We start from the raw sequence: 20,817 nt of genomic DNA on the forward strand, positions 1-20,817 counted from the left end.
AATGAAAGTTCTTTCAAAACACAATAAAACTGCAGGCTCTGCAGGGGTTTGTATACCAAAGTACACTGGAATGGAAATTGTAAATCTTGGCGAATGAGAGCCTTTATAATCGCTGCAATATAGATACAATATAGCTAGATACAAAAAAGTTAGTCTTCATATTACAGGAGAACCTAGTAATTATGAATTAATTGTAGAGACTGCACATTTTGTAAATGTTGCTATTTGTCATTGCAAATTAGCATTGCAAGTGTTCCAACAAGTTACACCAGAGATGTCCTTTGTTTTACCCGTATAGAGGGTACACACGGTGAGATATGCACTATATTTGTATTCGATTTTGCTTAGAAGCAAAATTGAATTGAATTAGAATAGAAAATCGAATGGGCATCAATGGGCATTTGATGCAGATTCGATCCCAATGTGCGCTCCAGTGTAATATAAATCAAATAGAAAAATAGGCAGGCAAGACTATATAGTACAGATCTGTACTGCATAGTCAAAATCGATTGTGAACACTGTAACCAACCCAGATCCAGATCCACACCCAGATCGAATAGGGGTCGAATAGAAAGTGAAATATTACCATGTGCAAAACAGTTTATTTAACCCCTTCCCGACATTTGACGTACATGTACGTCATGGTCGGGAAGTACTTCCCGACATTTGACGTACATGTACGTCATGACTTCTAACTGTCACTGCGTCTAGAGACGCAGTGACAGTTAGGTGATGTCTGCTGTCCCTGACAGCAGACATCCCCCCTCGCCGCCCAGGGGGGGCAGGGGTGCCCCCCCCGGTCGGCGATCGCTGTGATTGGCTGTTCAAATCTGAACAGCCATTCACAGCGTTTCCTGTGTTACCGGCGGCTAAGCCGCTCGGTAACACAGGGATCGGTGGTGATCGGTGCTGTCAAGTACAGCACCGATCACCACCGATGTGCAGCCCCCCATCGAACCCGCCGGGCACTCACCCGGCAGCAGCAGCAGCAGCTCCCCCGGAGCGTCTGGAGCGCACGCAGCGCTGCCCTCCTCCCCCCTCCCCCCCGCAGCAGCAGCAGCAGCAGCATCAAGCTGCAGAAAAAGTTAAAAATGAAATATATGCACTGAAAAAATATATTTATATATATATATATATATATATACACACACATATATATATATATATATATGTGTGTGTATATATATGTATATATATATATATATATGCACACATATATATATATATATATATATATATATGTGTGTGTGTGTGTGTGTGTGTGTATATACCGCACCGATTACCACCGATCGCCAGCCCCCCCCCCCCTCCCACCCGGCAGCCCCCCTCCCTCCCACCCACCCGGCTGCCGCAGCGCCAGCACCCCTCCCACCCCCCCGCCAGCCGCAGCGCCAGCCCCCCTCCCAAAGCTGGTGACTAAAATGGGGTCACTTGTGGGGGGGTTCCACTGTATTGGTGCTTCGGGGGTCTTGCTAATGCGACATAGCACCCACCATTCATTCCACCACCAAAAATCACTCCTTCCCTTCTGAGTCCTGCCATGCACCCAACTGGTATTTTTTGGTCACACGTGAGGCATTACCGTACTCGGGAGAAATTGGGGCACAGATTTTGGGGTGCTTTGTCTCCTTCATTCCTTGTGAAAATAAAAAATTTTGAGCCAGAACTGCATTTTTCTGTAAAAAATTACATTTTTTTACACAAAAATGCAGATCTGGCTCAAAATTTTTCATTTTCACAAGGAATGAAGGAGACAAAGCACCCCAAAATCTGTGCCCCAATTTCTCCCGAGTACGGCAATGCCTCATGTGTGACCAAAAAATACCAGTTGGGTGCATGGCAGGACTCAGAAGGGAAGGAGTGATTTTTGGATTTTGCAGCACAGATTCTGGTTGAATGACCCCCGAAACACCCATACAGTGGAACCCCCCCACAAGTGACCCCATTTTGCAAACTACACCCTTCAGGGAATTCATCAAGGGGTATAGTGTACATTTCAAACCCCCCGGGGTTTCACCAATTTTGATACAACTGAGCTGTGAAAATGAAAAATTAATTTTTTTCATTTTCACTGCCCAGTTGTACCACAATTGGTGAAACCCCTGGGGGTTTGAAATGTACACTATACCCCTAGATGAATTCCCTGAAGGGTGTAGTTTGCAAAATGGGGTCACTTGTGGGGGGGTACCTAACTTTTAGCATCTTATGGTGCCTAGAAACCTACATTGTGCCTAAAAAATAATCTCATAAAAAGGAGGCTCCAAAATCAAGTAGGTGCTCCTTCTATTATGAAGCCTGTGGTTTGGTCACCGTGCACACTAGGGCCACATATAGGATATTTATGAAAACCAAAGAATTGGGGGAATCAATTTTTAGTCACATTTCTCTAGTAAAATCTACTGTGTTCCTTAGAAAAATGTATTAAAATTGCAAATCTGCAAAAAAAATGAAATTTTGAAATTTCACCTACACTTTCTTTTAATTCCTGTGAAACACCTAAAGGGTTAACAAACTTCCAAAATGCTGTTTTGAATACTGTGAGGGGTGCAGTTTTTGAAATGGCATCATTTATGGGGGTGTCTCACATACAAGTCACTCAAAGTCACATCATAACTGACCTGGTCCCTAAAAAAATCAGAGTTTGAAATTTTCTTGAAAATTTGAGAATTTGCTATTCATATTTGAAGCCTCCTAGTGTCCAAAAAAATGAAAAGGAGGTTGAAATAATGATTGCAACATAAAGTAGACATATGGTCTTTGTTAGTTATTAACTATTTTGAGTGGTATGTTTATTTGTCTCACAAGCAGAAAATGTGACATTTTGCAAATTGCAAAATTTTCCATTTTTTCACGACATTTTGGTATTTTTCACAAAAAAACACAGACTGTATCGACCCAAATTTACCACTAACTTGAAGTACAATGTGTCACGAGAAAACAATCTCAAAATCACTGGGATAAGTAAAAGCAAAAAAAAGTTATCCCCACTTAAGTGAAACATGTCAGATTTGAAAAAAATGGCTCTGTCAGGAACGCAAAAACTGGCTCTGTCAGGAAGGGGTTAAAAAAGATCAATTATTTGAAATATTTACCCTCCATACACTAAGGGGGCATACACTAATCCGAGGTATCGCATGCAGCCTTGCATGGATTAACTCGGCAACCGCACTGCGACTCCCTGGCAGTCCTTTAGAATACAATGTATAATATGCGACCTCCAGCAAGTGCTTCCGGATCCTGCTGGATCCAACAATCTTATGTGCAGCACTTACGAACTCCGGATCTGATCCAATGCGCACCGGACAACACATCGGATCAAAATTGGAGGTAAGGCACATACCATTTGGGAAACTTTCACTGAATTTCTTGGTATGATCCGTTGAATAAGGTGAAATGTGCCCAACTTATATTTTTGCCGCTGAGCGTAGCAGAAGGTAGCAGAACTTATGTGTAGCACATAAGATCACAGGATCAACCTCAAAACTTGCAGGCCAATGCATCATACCTAAACTAGTGTTCCCTCTGAGCTTCTTTTGCAGGGTGCCGCACCCTGGCCTTTTTGTGTGTGGCACTTACGCTGCCCCCTACCACTTTTTTTTCAGAGAGTCCTGTATTTCAGCTGAAGTTATTTGTGGATTTTTCTTTGCATCCAGAACAAATTTCCTGGCAGCTGTGGCTGAAATTTTTATTGGTCTACCTGAACGTGATTTGGTTTCCACAGATCCTTAGACAATTATTTTGCTTTCCCCATGACTCCAGACATGTCAGTGCAGCACTGAATTAAAGATCCAAGGGTCTTTTAGGAGACCAGAAACTCACTGAGCTTTTATACACACACACTGATTACAAGCAAACAGATCACAGGTGAGGATGGTTACCTTTAGTAGCCATTCAAACCCGTTTGTGTCAACTTGTGTGCATGTTATCAGGCCCAAATCTCCAGGGTATATAAACTTTTGATCAGGGTCATTTGGGTAGTTTATGTTGTCATTATGATTTAAAAAGAGTAAACACAGTTGTTTGACAATAAATGGCTTCACCCAACCACTAACCATGAGTGAAAGAAAAGTTTGTGAGTTATCATTCATATTCACTGACAAATGGCCAGAAATCACAAATTCTGCTATGGTACAGTATGTAAACTGATGAGCACAACTGTATGCATTCACTATTATGAACATGGTAAAACTGGCCCACAGACCAGACCAGAGGCGTAACTAGAACTTTGTGGGCCCCATAGCAAATTTTTGGAAGGGGCCCCCCCAACTCAGGTCTCAAATAAAGTCAGCATGTCTATTGCCGCAGAAGAGGTGTGGTAAGTGTTGCCAACATCTTAATGTTGGCACAGCAAGCAACCCACTCCTTTGTGAAGGTTTTTTTTTTCAATAGCTATCCTCTATTAAAACTCTGTGTGTCCCGAGTGCTGGCTGGCAGGGCAGTGTGGGTGGTGGGGTCACCAGGACTGTATACCAATACAGTCCACTTGCGGTGATTCCATCTGTTGCAGAGGGGTTAGGACTATGTATTTATCTAATCTCTCAGATTGGCATTTCTATCTTTATTTCTCCCCCTTTACACACATTCTCTCTTTTGTATTTCATTGTCTCTCATATATACATCCATACACTGCCGCTCTCATATATACAGGTCCTACATACACTGCTTCTCACATATATACATACATACATAAATACATTCATCCACCTCCTTTCTTATATATATATATATTGTAGTAAGGTACAGACCGGCACTCCTGTGACTGTGGTAATTATGATGCCGGGTGCCCTCATGCAGGATCAGATAGAAGGGAAAATATAGCGGCATTCATGGACTTGTTCAAATGAATACTCTTAACTCGAGTTACTTTAACGTTTCGGTCTTTATTTTATAAGACCTTCATCAGGAATGAATTCCTTGATGAAGGTCTTATAAAATAAAGACCGAAACGTTGAAGTAACTCGAGTTAAGAGTATTCATTTGAACAAGTCCGTGAGTGCCGCTATATTTTCCCTACTATATATATATATCTATATATACACATCCATCTATATATCTATACACTGCCTCCCACATACACACGCACATACATACATACATGCCTACAGTCGGCATCCTGGCGGTCCTGATGCCAGACTTCAGTGTACCGATGTTGGCATCAGGACTGCCTTCAGAAAGACCGGCGCTGGAACTGCATAGAGGCCGGAATACCGACAGACGGCATCCCAAATGGTAAGTATGCGGTAAGCAGGATACTGACAAAAGGGGAATAGGTTTAGCCACTGGTGGGGCGACTTACAGTTAGGCTGCGGGGGAAGGTTTAGGCACTTCATAGGGGGGTTAGGTTTTGGGGAGGGGATGGTTAGGCTGATGCAAGGGAATGTTAGAAGGGCAGTGGAAGAGGGGAAGGGTGCTACGGAACCCCTGTCAGATTCAGGATGCCGAGATCATTCTTTTGACCGCCAGCATTCTAATAGCGTAGGTTTCCCGTCCATACATTGCTTTCCACATACATACATACATACATACATGCATACATACATACATACATACACACATACACTGCCTTCCACATACACACATACACTGCCTTCTACATACATACTGTACATATATAGCCTTCCTCATACATACATACATACATACATGCATACATACATACATACATACATACATACACTGCCTTCCACATACATACATACATACATACATACATACATACATACATACACTGCCTTCCACATACACACATACATACACTGCCTTACACATACATACACACATATACACTGCCTTACACATACATGCATGGCCTACCTCATACATACATACATACATACATACATAGCCTTCCTCATACATACAGCGTAGGTATCCCGTCCATACATTGCCTTCCACATACCTACACTGCCTTCCACATACATATATGGCCTACCTCATACATACATACATACATACATAGCCTTCCTCATACATACAGCATAGGTATCCCGTCCATACATTGCCTTCCACATACATACATACATACATACATGCATACATACATACATACACTGCCTTCGAAATACATACACACATACATACATACATACATACATGCACTGCCTTCCACATACATACACTGCCTACCTCATACCTCCATACATAGCCTTCCTCATACATACATACATACATACATACATAGCCTTCCACAAACATCCATACAGTGCCTCCCACATACATACATACATACATACATACATACATACAAACGGTACATACATACTGCATATACATCCATACATACCCTGATTTCCATATCCATCAATATATCAATTATACTGACTACATACATATACTGTATACCCCAAATTTCCCCCACGCCACCCCTTTGTGCCAGCGAATACTATCACATTCAGGTCAGCTTACCGCTGCTGCGGCCAGCTCTAGGCTCACAATGCTGCGGGGGCCCTGTCACTGCAGCCGGCACTGTGGTTCTCCTAGGCGCTGCTGCTGGGCTGGTGCGGGGGGGGGGTTGTGTCTCCACTCTGCTGTTACAGTGCTCCTTATGCACCGCGCTGCTGCCGAGCAGGGGCCCTGTCACTGCCGGGGTGCTCCTAGCAGGCAGCGGCAGCGCACTGTTGATGGGCGGGCGCGGCGGGGGGAGGGGGGGTGCAGCGGATTGTGTGTGTCTCCACTCTCCTGTCACAGGCTGCGTTTGTTATGCACTGCGCTGCTTCCGGGCGAGGACCCTGTCACTGCCGCCCGTGCCCGGCTTCTGCCTCATCTTGCCGAAAGGAAAACTTAGTGCAGGGGGTTGCTTGCTGGGCCCGCAGGCCCCCGGAGCGGCCGGGCCCCATAGCAAGTGCACCCCCTGCACCTACTGTAGTTACGCCACTGGACCAGACTCTCTTCTAGTGATCACATTCCATTGTAAAAAGTAATGTTATATATATATATATATATATATATATATATATATAAATTTATATATTTTACAGTATACTGCACATGACTATAGTACATTTTATACATTGCATTAATCAGGTTAATTATTAAGCATGTAATATATTTATAGAAGGATCCAGTCCATGTACTTGCTTATTGTTAGCCAAGCCTCAGCGTTGGCTATCCAGAACCCATCTAGAGGCTGGCCACACCCCTACACATGGGCCTTTACCACTGCATTTCCCCAGTGGGCCCATAATGCTGACATTAGATATGAAACAGAAGAATAAGCCAAGCATCTTCACTATAATCAGTTTAACATTCTTGTTTGAGAAGAAAAAACGGTACATATATGTTAGTTGGGCGCCCACTATAGTTACTACGCTCATACCCCCACTACCCATGTCGGCATGGAGTTGATTTTATATAGTGTGGAGAGCGCAGCGAGCCACTGTGCCCGAAGCGTGGTGAACGTAGCAAGCCCCGTGAGGGGACGTGGAAAACTAAGTAAATAGCTTAGTGGGCGCCCAACTAACATATAAGTACCGAAAAAGCAAATTGTTCACAAAGATAATATATGCGTGATCAATGAAAAAAGCTTAAACAGTAAATTAGTTACTCAGAAGTGGTTAGTGAGTGCTGACAAGTGATGACCATCTTCATCATCATCATCATTGTGTTATTGCACCTGCCTCAGACCTTTGCAAGGGTTTTGTTTTTTGGAAAAACCCCATCCAGTGTTTTGGTTATGTGGAGATTACGTCATACCAGAAAATTTAAGTGAGGGACAAGTCCAACATATGTGCATCATGGTTCCCAAATCATTACGGCATCTCCAGCAAATGGGGGAGATAGATGGGGAGCTAGTATGAAGAAGAGAGGGGTATCTTTACCACCTCATCAATATTTTATATTGCGTTTCAGATGGAACTGCTTTATGTCATGAGAAATATAGACTCCCACTCCCTTTCTAACAAAGAGAGATTCAGATCCCTTTCCCATTTTTGAGTAAGAATAGTGGTGGCTTGGGGGTTGGGTAATTGTACTAGCCGGTATAAAGAAGATATTGCATGTCTAGGGTTACTCTATTTCTTATCAGATTGCTGATGTCCCCTTATTTGACTTTGTACCAACTTGTTCTTGCAATCTTTTCAATAAAATGTATCAAACAGCTAAAACCATATAATTTTTTTAAGCTGTTGTTCCTAAAGCATTATTGACTATATTAATAATAATATTATTATTAATAATATTATTAATAATAATAATAATAATAATAATAATAATAATAAATGACACCTGAAATCACCAAAGTGAGACTTACATGCCATTAAAAACAAGTGAGACTCTGGGCCTAATTCAGTAAGGTTAGCATATGATAAGCTACCACAGCTGATCACTGTGGAAAATAAATAAAAGAAAATAAATTATTGTAACCTACCATGGGGATCACTTAGAGTTCGTGGAGGGCTAGCAGTCATTGGGGCTCCCTAATGAAAGGCAGCCCTCCAGAAGCTCAAATAAGCAATCCCTGGGGTAGGTGATCAGGGTTGGGCGGGGCCTTGCTACGGGGAAGGGGGTGGTAGCGGCAGCGCATGCACAGCCGTAACTCTGTGGTGTTCTTTTTTTTGTAAAAACAAAAAACTATTTGGCTGTGGAGTGGCATTGCTGGGGCAGAGCTTTCTCGTAAGCACGTCCATGCATGCAATAATTGATACATCCATGCAATGTAATGCATTGGAATTGAGATTTGTGCTGATATTATATTAACACATCACATCCTCATATAAATCAACCCCTTAGGCACTCATTGCTGTCTATGTATCACTGACATCCATCAGTTTGAAGAGATTTTTCGCAGTGGACATGAAGGGCCAGATTCTGTATGCTTCAAAAGTGATAAAATGAAGAGTGATAAACAGCCATCCAATCAGCTCCTACCTCCCATGTCACAGACTGTGTTTGAAACATGTCAGGCAGGTGCTGATTGGCTGGCTGTTTATCACTCTTCATTTTATAACTTTTGAAGCTTAAAGAATCTGGCCCGAAATCTTTAGGCACTTTTCATTGACCTAATAGATTTAATTTTTTATCATTACTGAGATTTCATAATATAAGTTAAAATGGAATAAACACTTTCTTCTGTGGGTAGGGGTAGCATTCACAACATACTTGCATTCTTTTGAAAAAGCATGTCAGGGAGATTGTGGGCCAGATTCTATAAGCTTCAAAAGTGATAAAATGAAGAGTGATAAACAGCCAGCCAATCAGCTCCTACCTGCCATGTCACAGACTGTGTTTGAAAAATGTCAGACAGGAGCTGATTGGCTGGCTGTTTATCACTCTCCATTTTATCACTTTTGAAGCTTAGAGAATCTGGCCCTATGAAGGGAACACCTATAAGCACAGATGGGTACTGCTACATTTGAGAGGCGTGTTCTAAAATCACATCCAAATGTAGATAAGTCCCAAAGTACTGGTTGAGGAAAAGACACTGACACAAGTCAGGGCTTGTTCATGTATTGTATTTTAGTGGTTTTATGTAAGTGGCCATGAGAAACCCTATTTAAAATGCATGAAGTCATGGGGATCATTGTGCTTTATACCTAACCAATGCAGGGAAATGGCGCTGATGATTCCGTTTGAATGTATATTTCCCTGATCCCCCCCCCCCCCCCCCCCCCAAAAAAAATAATAATAATAATTGTAAAAGCTGCATAATTTAGGTTAGCGGAAATCAGGGAGATTGCCTGAGTCATCAGGGAGAGAGGGGGAGTTATACTATTTTAGGGAGTCTCCTGCACAATGCAGAAGGGTAGGCAACTATGATTCACAATACAATACTGGTGTAACTAAGCAAATTTTAATAATCATGGTATATTAGGCTAAAATTCAACTGTATTTATTGTAAATGTTTCTGCCATAACTAAAATGTAGAGTACTGTTTACCCATTTGTTAGCAAGTATTCCCCATTACTCGTATAGATCTTTATTTATCACTCACTGCTTCTTTCTCAGCACTCCATGAAGCACAGGAAGGGGAGGGACTATTGTGTGCTTCACCCAACCAGCTTGCAAGTTAAGAATTAGAAAAGACAGTGCTACGAGTACCTTCACTAAAAGAAATCGGCATAGCATCAATACTTTCAGTGCTTCTTACTGGAGTAGGAAAGAGTATATCAGGGGAGATACAGTAGCAAATCCTACATGTTATTGGATAGCATACAGGGCATTTCTTACATACTATTGGTTAGCATAGTGGTTCCCACACTTTCTTCAATCACAGCGCCTTAGATTATCATTATTTTCTTCAAGTCACCCCTTAAAATTTGATAAAATGGAAAAAAATATTAAAATTAAGTAAACTGTGCCGGTCATCCTGACATACTGCCCAACATGACCCATACTAGGAGGGAAAAATGCTATGTTCCTGGACTTCTCTCTTAAATTATGATTCAAACACAAGTGATGGCAATCATAAATTAATGATTATCTTAAGTTATGGCCTTCCTGGGATTGTTCACGTCTGTTAACCATGTTATATGATTGGTAGCCACCAGCTCTGGTTCTGCCTATCACTTGGAACATAAATAATTAGACTTGGCCTAAATATTGTTTCTTGTATATTACCTAATTACAAAGATTTTCTATCACCATGAACAACACTGTATATCAGCAAATGTTTACCAAGGAAAAGGATTAATATTCAGCTTCCCATCTATACTGGCTGGCATTAAGAAGAGACTTAAGGGCATGTTCAATTAATAAACCTCTCCCCGCACAGTAATTTGTGTAGGCGCAAGGTTTACAGTATTTGATTGCTTGACCGTTTGTTTTTTTTACCATGCGTCTGCAAGTTTTTTTGTGCAGCTTCTGAGCAAGTTCCATTTTACTGAAGCCCCATACACACTAGATAAGAAAGTAAAAGATATCACTCAGAAGGGCCCATCTGAGCAATATATTTTACTTGTGTACACTCAATATTGTGGAAAAAAGTCGTTAATGACCCCCTCCCTCATCTGTAAAGATGAGGAAGGACCTCATTAATGTGGACCATGCTGCAGCTCCACCCTCCACCTTCACTCACCCCGCTGGCATCGGCGGTGTGTTTCTGCTGCTGCAGGGATCGCCACCATGGATACACTTAGTTTCCATTTAGCTGAATTATTCCATAATTGGGAAACAAGAAAAAAATGGCAGAGCGCAATTCTATGTGATTGAATCTGCTGCTGTCTCTGATAAGTGGACACCCCTTATGTGGATACAATCTTAGAAGCTGTTTTGCATACAAGCAAGGAATCAACAGCCGGGAAATCCCCCACAGTCTGACCGAGTGACGGAGCCAGAGGCGGGCAGGTTATTGCTCAATTGAGCACCATCCTCCTTTTTTCATTTTCTCAAATGACAGAGCATTTCTCTAATACTGAAAGCATGCATGCTATCTAATCTACTAATATGGACTAAGCTGTGAGAGAGCTAACTGTTCACCTGCATACTAACCTAAACATAGAAGCGAATAATACATAAAGTTGGAGAGGAAAAAATGGATATGGTGTTTACTGTAGCAAGCCACTAACAAATTGTATTGCTTATTGTTGCTTTAATTATTAACATTTGTTTTAGATTGAAGTACCGGCCGGTATCTGTGTTATAATTGTATTAATTGTGTAATACATTTTTAATTATCTATTTGGATCAGCGCTGCCTCTGAAATTCTTTTTTCCATTATTCCATAATTACCTCCTGCAGTGTTGTCCTCCTTCACTTTTAGGCATGATGAAGTCTTCCTATATTTTTTTCATAGTACCCACGACTATAGAAATTACGTTTGTCTGTGCTGATGGTGCATTTGTGTGTGGGGTGCTGCCATAGTTGCCTACTTTTGAAAACTAGTTTCAGGGAGATTATAGTTGCTAGTAGAATTTTGCGAAGCTTCCCATTGAGAGGGCGTGTCATGCTCCTCCCACAGGGCGTGTCTATTTCCACATATGGAGAGATTGTGAAAAGAGATTGTGAACGTGGCACCTAGAAGCATGAGTGTGTAATGCTACATCTGAGAAGAAAATTTTAAAATGACTTATATACATATGTAGATGAGCCCCAAAGCAGTTAGCAAGAGCTACTATACTTGGTAAAGTGCTGGGAAATGGTGCTGATTGTTCAATGGAAATGTATCTATCTCTCATTCGTTTTTCACCCAAAAATGTAACAGTGTAATGTGGGCTAGGTGATTGCTGCTATTTCAGGGACTCTCCTGCAGAATGCAGGAGGGTAGGCAACTATGGGTGCCACTGGTGTGTGTAAAGTGCTGCTGGTGTCTGCATGTGTGGTGTGTGTGTGCGTGTGTGTGTGTGCAGGTGTGGTGAGGGGTGATTGTGCAGGGTCAGAAGATGCAAACCCATACCTCTCAACATTGGCACTCTGAGGCCATGGACAAAAATGAGGCATGGCTGCCGCAAATTTGGGCATGGTTTTGTAATAATGCCATGACTGCGACCTCCTGCCACAAATTTTCGTTCACTATGGGATCATGCCCATTTCTCTGGGTGCTGTTAGCATGACTCCTGTCCCTCTCTGCCATGAATAGATCCTGTGCACAGCATCTATATACCACAGAGCAATGAGTGTCAGAGGCCCTCCCAATGCCTCCCCCCACCACTAGGACAGGACACAGAACAGTGAAACAGTGTCCTAAAACAGGACTGGCTCATGAAATTCAGGTATTGGGAGCACACATGCCTGCAGAAAAGTCTTGCCCCCAACTGACTGGCCTGTCCAGGTCCCCAATGCACATGTGTGAAATGGCACAAGCGCATGGCACCAGAAGCCCACAATTGGTCTTCCAGTTACAGTTTCCACAAATAAAAAATAAAAATTTGAAAAAATATGTTTATTTAACAAAGGTCTACTACTAATACCAGGCTCATAGTGATTGTGACATGTGGATACAGGGTTACACTGTGTAATTACAAATAGTGGATCACAATGACAGAAAGGCTTAATGATATGGTACAAAATAAACAAACTGGTAATTAAGTCTCCTTCCTGCTCACAAGAACTTCTGAGTCCACAACAACAGTCACACAATTTATTATGCACCATAATGTTAAGCAATTAATTAATACATTTTCATGGCATATTCAAATGAATGACTGTCCAAACATATTGGACCTTATTCAGAGTTGTATGTAAACCATACTTGCCTACCTTCTGTGTCTCCGGAGGTGGGGCTTGCCATCATTAAGCCCTACCCCATTCCTGTAAATGCTGTGAATCGCAGCTCTTTGGGAAGGGTGTGGTACTAAATCACGCAAATTGCGGCAGGCTTGACCACCCTTCCGTGGGAGCGGGAAGGGTAACTGATGTTCAGGACCCTCACAGCCATTCCCGGTGGGTAGATAAGTATGATGTAAACCCAACATGAATTACATCTTATAATCTGATGTGCAGCGCATCAGGGGGTGATTGTCAGGACTGCAATTTGGGGGTGGCACTGGGCCAGAGTTTCTGCCCCTGTGACTGGTCAGGCAGGAGCTAGCTTAACCCTTTGAGTGCCAAGGAAATGTGTCAAAATAGGTGTGAAAATTGCCAAGCAAAACTTTCAATTAACACTTTGGGTGCCAACGTTGTAGTGAGAGATCCTCAAAATAACCATTAAAATGCCAGCGTTGCTCACCGGGACTGTTCTTTTTTTGTGCGCAATATTTAACTAATTTTCAATTAATTGACTTAGTTGTAATTGGTATTTATTAATACTAAAAGAACAGTCGCATGAGCAATGCTGTCATTTTTAGCAGATATTTTAAGGATTGCTCACAGCAACGTTAGCACTTAAAGGGTTAAGCTTGCTGTCCAGCTTGTTTTTCAGCAGTGCAAAAGCAGAGGTTGCCACATGGGGATATCCTAATGCACTCTCTCACACTTTTTTCACACTTATCTGGTTGGTTCTTTGGGATGCGCGTTCTTCCGGAAATGACCGAACGCCATGCACGGCGGACATTCTAAGAACACATGCCCACAGCTCGTCCGCATCCGTTCGGACGGACTCGCTAAGAAGAGGGAGTGTCTTCAGACTGCATCCAAACGTGCGTGTGCGGTGGGAACTCAAAGAATCTGCACTGTCTTACTGCGTCCGAACGGACGGGAATCTGACCGTACGCACCGAGATTATTTACCCTTATGTTCTCATGTGAAAAGTAACATGGTGAAACAATGTTATAATGTGTTATTATTTATTAAATATTATTTTTCCCACACATGTGTGCTGTTTCAGATTAATGTAATTGTCAGATGTGCATTTATCTTTGGGTAACAGAGTTATGTCCATTGCTTGCAGTGTAAATGTGGGTCAGATACCATCAATACTGTTGTGTTTGCAGCATATATTCTAGTATTTTGTAATGGGCCATTTAGCCAGCAATGCTTCCAATTGAACCTGTGAAAAGAGTGTAATTAATCACTAATGAGTAGAGGAGTGGATTGTATTGTGATCAGCTGCGAGTGTTTAAGGTGCGGGCGTACTAATTGGGCGATCTGAATGCCTAGCACATGAACCAGTGCTCTCCGAGAAGTGAAAGCTGCTTATTGACACCGCAGATTTCTGCCGTGTCGGTTCACTTGCGCTCGGTGTCCGGTCCGAATGCACGCCTACCACTGTTCGTGCACTCCCACGTGTATGCCCAGATTTACGCTCAGTTTTGCCCACTTTGAAACCGCGCCCTTGTGTACGCCCATATTACGCCCATATTACGCCCATATTTCCCGAGGGAGTTCGGTGCACATTTGTAGACGGTATTGCTGAGAACAAGTGCGAAGACACTGCGTTGCACATGCGCGTTGCGTTGCTTGCGCATGGGCATGTATCTAAAAATCGCCCTCCAAAAGAATTCGGAGCGGACCGCATCAACCAGAATAAGGCCCTTAGAGAAGTCATCCTCTTAACGGTCAGCAACATGGCGTCGCCACCCCATGCAGAGATGCTCACAACCCACTTTGGGGTCAGGACCCACAGTTTGAGAACCACTGTACTAGTCCATGAAAGGCAGCAGGAGGGCCATAGTTTGGACATGCCTGGAATAGTAGGATACGGTAACTCCCTTTGTCCGACTCACATTATATATTGCTGCACTATTTCATATGATCTATTTATCTAAATCTAGAAAATTATATATAAACTTCCACATCATGATAGGCCAAATTTCTGCAGCACATTCCTGGTATTTGGAGGCCAAACAGCCGGCGCCTGTATTCAAATGTATGTACTGTATGTGGTGTGGTCTGATTGTGGGAACATTTTGAGGTACTGTATGTGTATGTAGTATCTCTAGCTTTAAATATAATGTTGGGTGGGATGTACCAATCCTAAAAATGCAGACAAAACTTAAAAAAAATTAATTTATGGAGGTTTGATGCAATATCTATATTCATAAATGTAATCCACAGTAGATATTCTCTGTAGACTGCTGCTACTGCAGAATACATAGGGCTGCGATGTGGCTTTATACTGTTATACCTCAAGCTCTGGAAAATGTTGCCTATAGAAACCTATATTCTTCTTAATCCACTGAGAAGAATCCGAAGGATTCCTCTTTGACCCTTGCAGCTTTCATATGTACAAAATGCTGCATATATGCCGCCTGTGGAGTTCATGATAATCTCAAAATAAAACCTTCCAAAGAGTTAACCATGAACAAATGGTAAACTCGTAACACTGGGAAAATTGGTTAAATGCATGAATACTGAGACAGGATTTAGATGTAACACATTCAGTGGCAAATGTAAGATTTCAAGAGGGGGGTTTCCAAATGCAGTACCACTCTGTGGAACATTGGAGCAAGAGCAGTAGTCTGGGGGAGCGCTAGAAAAAAATAGTAACGACCCTGGGCATTAATGTACACACTGGTATTTTTATATACTGGATACTGTATGGAATATTTAACACTGTATATGTCTAACTGTATACTATATTATAGGCTGTATTTTAAATAATATAAATAAGTTGTTAGGAAAAGGTTACCATACCATACCATAATAAATAAATACAAACATAATAAAACCAGTACATTCTCCCTCCTTCTTTCTTGTAGCTACTCTCTGGTCCAGTGCACTGATTGAGGACTCACCAACTCTGTAACCTAGGTAGAATAAGCTGATACCACTGGGTATGTGCAGCAGTTCTACTCTGTCCCTTACACTGCATGATGTGGTGGCAGCTTTAGTAATCGTATTATATACCACTGCTATTGTCATAATTTGAAACACTTGCCAATAGGATGGGAGTTTCTGGGCATTTGCCTATGACATTTTCCATTTCCCGTTGTTGTACGTATAGTATAGTATAGTATGCAGTAATATATAAAGGGCACCTGTTTCCTAGTAGGGCGCAGTGTTCCCTCGAAGCTGTGCGCACGTGCGCGCGCACACAACTCGACGAGCGTGCGCACAGACATCACAACAGAGCGCACAAAGCAGCAGTGGTCCCTTTTCGCAGTTGTGGACTCAATTAATGTGTGTTTCACCCATTAACTACATTATGTGCTGTGTTTTGAATGTTTAAATGTTTAACATCATTTTGAAGTAAAGTTAACACAAATGCTGAACGTCATTTTCCAGTTATATATATGTGACGCACAAAAATAAAAATTTCCTTCCAAAGTTGCACAGCCAAAATCTTTTGCCGCACACAGCCTTTGTAAAATTAGAGGGAACATTGGTAGGGCGCCCAGTTTTCTTAATTACGCTACCGTACTGAAAGCGCATTTTTTTATGTAATTTATTCACTGCTGTGTTGGCCCCAGGGGATTGCATCGCATCGCACCTCTCGCAAAATCGCATGCGATCGCATGCGATTTTATAGGGTGCGATGCCATGCCATTAGCTATACACTTGTATGACATTCAGTGAGGTTTTACTGCCCCCCCCCTTCCACTATCCACGCCACCCCGAAGTGTGGCGAGCAGCGACGGAACGCGTCCTCCCGACCTTTTCATACCCCCACTATTCACGTCGGCGTGGAGTTGACTTTACTTAGTGTGGCGAGCGCAGCGAGCCCCCGAGCCTGAAGCATGGTGAGCGCAGCGAGCTCTGCGAGGGGATGCGGAATACATGTAAAGTAATCCGCGTCCGCTCGCCACGCTTCGGGCTCGGGGGCTCGCTGCGCTCGCCACACTATATAGCATCAACTCCACGCCGACGTGGATAATGGGGGTATGAAAAAGTCTGGAGGACACATTCCGCCGCCCCTCGCAGGGCACGCTGCGCTTGCCACACTTCGGGGTGGCGTAGATAGTGTGTGTGTGTGTGTGTGTGGGGGGGGGGTTGACTAAAATCTCATTGTATGTCATAAAAGTGTATAGCTAATGGAATGGCATCGCACCCTATAAAATCGCATGCGATCGCATGCCATTTTGTGGGAGGTGCAATGCGATCCCCTGGGACCAACAGAGCAGTGAATAAATGACATTAAAAAATCGCATTGCATCACATCGCACGGCTTAAAAATGGCCCATGCGATGCAAATTTTACTACAGAGAATAGCCCTGTACGCTTAGAGCGTACTGGGCACCCTGCTAGGAAACAAGTACCATATAAAGATTACTGGTAGCACATGATATAGGCCTCACTGCAATGTTAATTCCAGTTTATGTTGGAAAATGTCATATGTCAGCGCTATTGTGTTACGCATGACAGGGCAATAAAGTGGGTAGATTTGACATTTGAATTGACTCTTAAACATATAAGCAGTTTAGAAAAGGCATATTGAATTATTATTTGGAGATGCCATGTTGCGCTATTATAAGAGATAAGCATGGACATTCTGAACTACTATTCTGTATTACAAACAATGCCATCAGGATGGATATATACAGTTTATAAGCATTCCACCCAGAATCTGTAAAAATCCTGATCATTTTGTACTGAGACATTTACATTAGTGATTTTGTGTGACAGAAACTGTGGATAAATGACACAAATCTCTATAAACTGGCAGAGAGTATATTGTAATAATAAAAAGCAAGTTTTCATTTTTTTTGCCTTACAGGGACAGAGCGAACCTGCAATAGCTACAGTACTGCAAAGAAGGCAACATGTTATGATGGGAAGCCAAAAATGCGGAACACCAACATACAGTAATACATCTGCAAACTATTCTCTTTAGTTTACACCATAACTATATGTCATGATAAGATTCCTCCACACCTTAGCACAGTGTACATGACATAATATCATCAGCACTCCTAGGGACTGATTCAGGCCTGTTCCTAAGCAGCACATACTCACAGCCTAGAGAACAGGTCAGTGCCACCCACCGACCGCCGAAATGGCCGCCCCCCCATGCCTGCCCGCATCCTTTCATTAGCATGCAAGGGGATGTGTACGAGAACACATCCCCTCGCGAATGCGGCCGAAGGGGAGAGAAATAATTTGATGGTTGCTAAGCATCAAATGATTTTTCTACCCTTTGGAAATCAAAGTTAATCTAAACTGACTTTTATTTCCGCTGCTGATTTGGCCGAACTTGGACACGCCCCCCCAGTCGCCTTGATTAAAGTATACAGATTTCATACAGATGAAGCGCCTGTCGAAAGATGTCCTGAGCTGGCGCAGGCTGGCGGACAGAAGCTTTCTCTGATGGGGATGCGTAAGCGTCTCACACGGGAAGCCACTCACAACAAGGCGGCAGTGAGTGGCTTCCCCGCCCTTCTCCACTTCAAGTAGATGGGCAGGGAGTGGGGGCAGCTGGTGGGGGCTACACGGGGCAGCGGGGGAACTGCGGGGGAGGTGCAGTGGACCGGAGGCAGAGGGCTCAGATGGAACTCATGAGACGTGCGCTCCCCCTTTCTTCAGCTGACGTAAGGTGGCGCTTGCTGATTATATCGCCAGGAGCAGCTCCATTGATAGCTACTCCATCTGTATAATGGTTTTCAGACCCTATGTCCAATTAAAATTAAAGGATAAGTTTATGACAGATACATTAAATTATATGTAAGCAAATATAGGAAGAATTAATTAAAAATATTAAACATTTTACTCCAATATACCGGCAAGAACATCCTATTAATACTAGAGAAATAATATCTTGGGTAAATGAAATAAAACAGGTTTTTGTGATGGAACCAGCTGCTATCAAAAATGTGAAAATTGGTTACTATGGGCAGCAATAACATAGCTCAGTTATATGTTATTTGTGTGTTGTCAGCATGTACCTGTCCTCTAATTCCATGTGCACGGATGAAAAATGTGTGTAATTTCATTATTCTAAGCTCCAAAAACGAAATCATTAACTTGTATATTTTAAAACTGTTTCACTTAAAATCTAAATCATTTGCAAGAATAGGTGAATAATCTGCAATATGTTTTGATGATTTCAAATGGCAGCGTCAACAATATCCTGCATTAATTTAAAGAGGTAAAGAAAGAAAGACATTATCTTAATATAGCTAATTAGTAGACTGTTATTCCCCTGTGCAATGCAGAAATATCTGCTACTGTATGCTGCAATATAGACAATGCAATATAACAGCCCCGGTCCACAGAACACATGCTTACAGCTGGATGGATGACATACTGTATCTGACTACAACACGCCTTCTCTTGATTACTCTATGATAGAGTATGATATAATACAGCATTTAAAAAAAAGGGGTTCATTCTTCACCTACCTAATTCCTGTTAAAAAGCATCGGTCTCTCATTCAGAATCAGAAGACAAAGGAATAATCCATTGGTGGCTCATGATAAACCTACATAGAAGCAGCTTTCTCACACTAGAAGAACAACTATGTTCCAGCTTTTGGAAATAAATGTTCCTCAGTCTTTATGCAAAGCATTCACCAAAACTTCTATAGGTTCCAAAGGAAAATAGAAATGAGGGAAAAATGAAGCCGCTGAATTGTGCTACAGTTACTGTAGGTCTGGAACACTGCTGGGTGTGTAACGTGTGGTTAGAATGCAGAGTATTGGATCCCTCCTGCCTGTCACCTCCAGTCTGCTGCGCACACAGTACAATAGTGGGGAATAGTAACCAGCCTGTGTGTGATTGTGGCTGAGCTGGGAGAATGCTGGTCTCCCTAGCAACTGCCCCCTGCAGGGAATACACACAGGAAACAGTGCAGCATTCATCAATAGCCAGAGGCAGACATCAGCTACTTTATAGCATATACACAAATACTTACAAAGACAACATACCAACATGCTATTAGAAATCATGTTTACCTGAATGCTTGGGCCGAGGAGCAATGCATACACACAATGCATCAGACAGGTGCTGCTGTGCAAGCCTTCAGAGCAGAACAGAACTACTATTACTACACATACTGTCAGGGGCGGATTTAGGGATGAGGGCGCCCCTAGGCACAACAATAATGTTTACTAAGTAGGACAGTTTATAGGGGCAGTATCTGCATGTCCTATCCATTTACACTCTATTTAAGATGGAATATAGTACAGTACAGTGGATATTTTGCAGTTATTGGTACATTTTGGGCTGACAGTACTATCATAGGCATCCAAGTGCCGCCCCCAAAAATGTGCCGCCCCTAGGCCGGTGCCTCACGTGCCTAATGGGAAATTCGTCTCTGCATACTGTACATCTTACTAGTCACAGCCCATACCCTCCAACATTTGAAGGGCAGAAATTGGTACACATAAGAAGGGGCGTGACCATGGGTAAAGTGGGTGTGGCCGTGGGCAAAGCGGGCGTGGTTACATTCCTAGTAGGCACCCTGCTCCCGGACCAGCACCTGCTGCAGCTCATGTCACATGGTGGCTTGGTGGGCTGCTGGAATATTAAATAAGTATATTTAATGTACTTATTTAATAAATAAGTATATTAAATATACTTATGTAATATGCCAGCAGCCCACCAAGCCACCATGTGACATGAGCTGCAGGC

The 20,817-nt window shown here is 42.5% G+C and overlaps 1 protein-coding gene across 3 annotated transcripts in view; it reads right to left on the reverse strand.

Moving 5' to 3' along the window:
* The window catches only part of CDKL2 (cyclin dependent kinase like 2), an 87,724-nt gene extending 67,481 nt beyond the window's left edge, over nucleotides 1-20,243 (reverse strand). The window contains exon 1 of one of the 3 annotated variants that reach the window (XM_083179166.1): nucleotides 20,139-20,243. In XM_083179166.1, coding sequence (XP_083035292.1) covers nucleotides 20,139-20,167 — 29 coding nt within the window. In that variant the 5' untranslated portion in view covers nucleotides 20,168-20,243. Of the gene's footprint in view, nucleotides 1-19,586; nucleotides 19,958-20,138 lie in introns of those variants that run through there. The other 2 variants (XM_083179164.1, XM_083179165.1) reach the window with 2 other exon arrangements.
* Between the last annotated feature and the right edge of the window lie 574 nt (nucleotides 20,244-20,817).

Source organism: Crinia signifera, chromosome 1, assembly GCF_055691185.1.
Source record: "Crinia signifera chromosome 1, ASM5569118v1, whole genome shotgun sequence".
Lineage (NCBI taxonomy): Eukaryota > Metazoa > Chordata > Amphibia > Anura > Myobatrachidae > Crinia > Crinia signifera.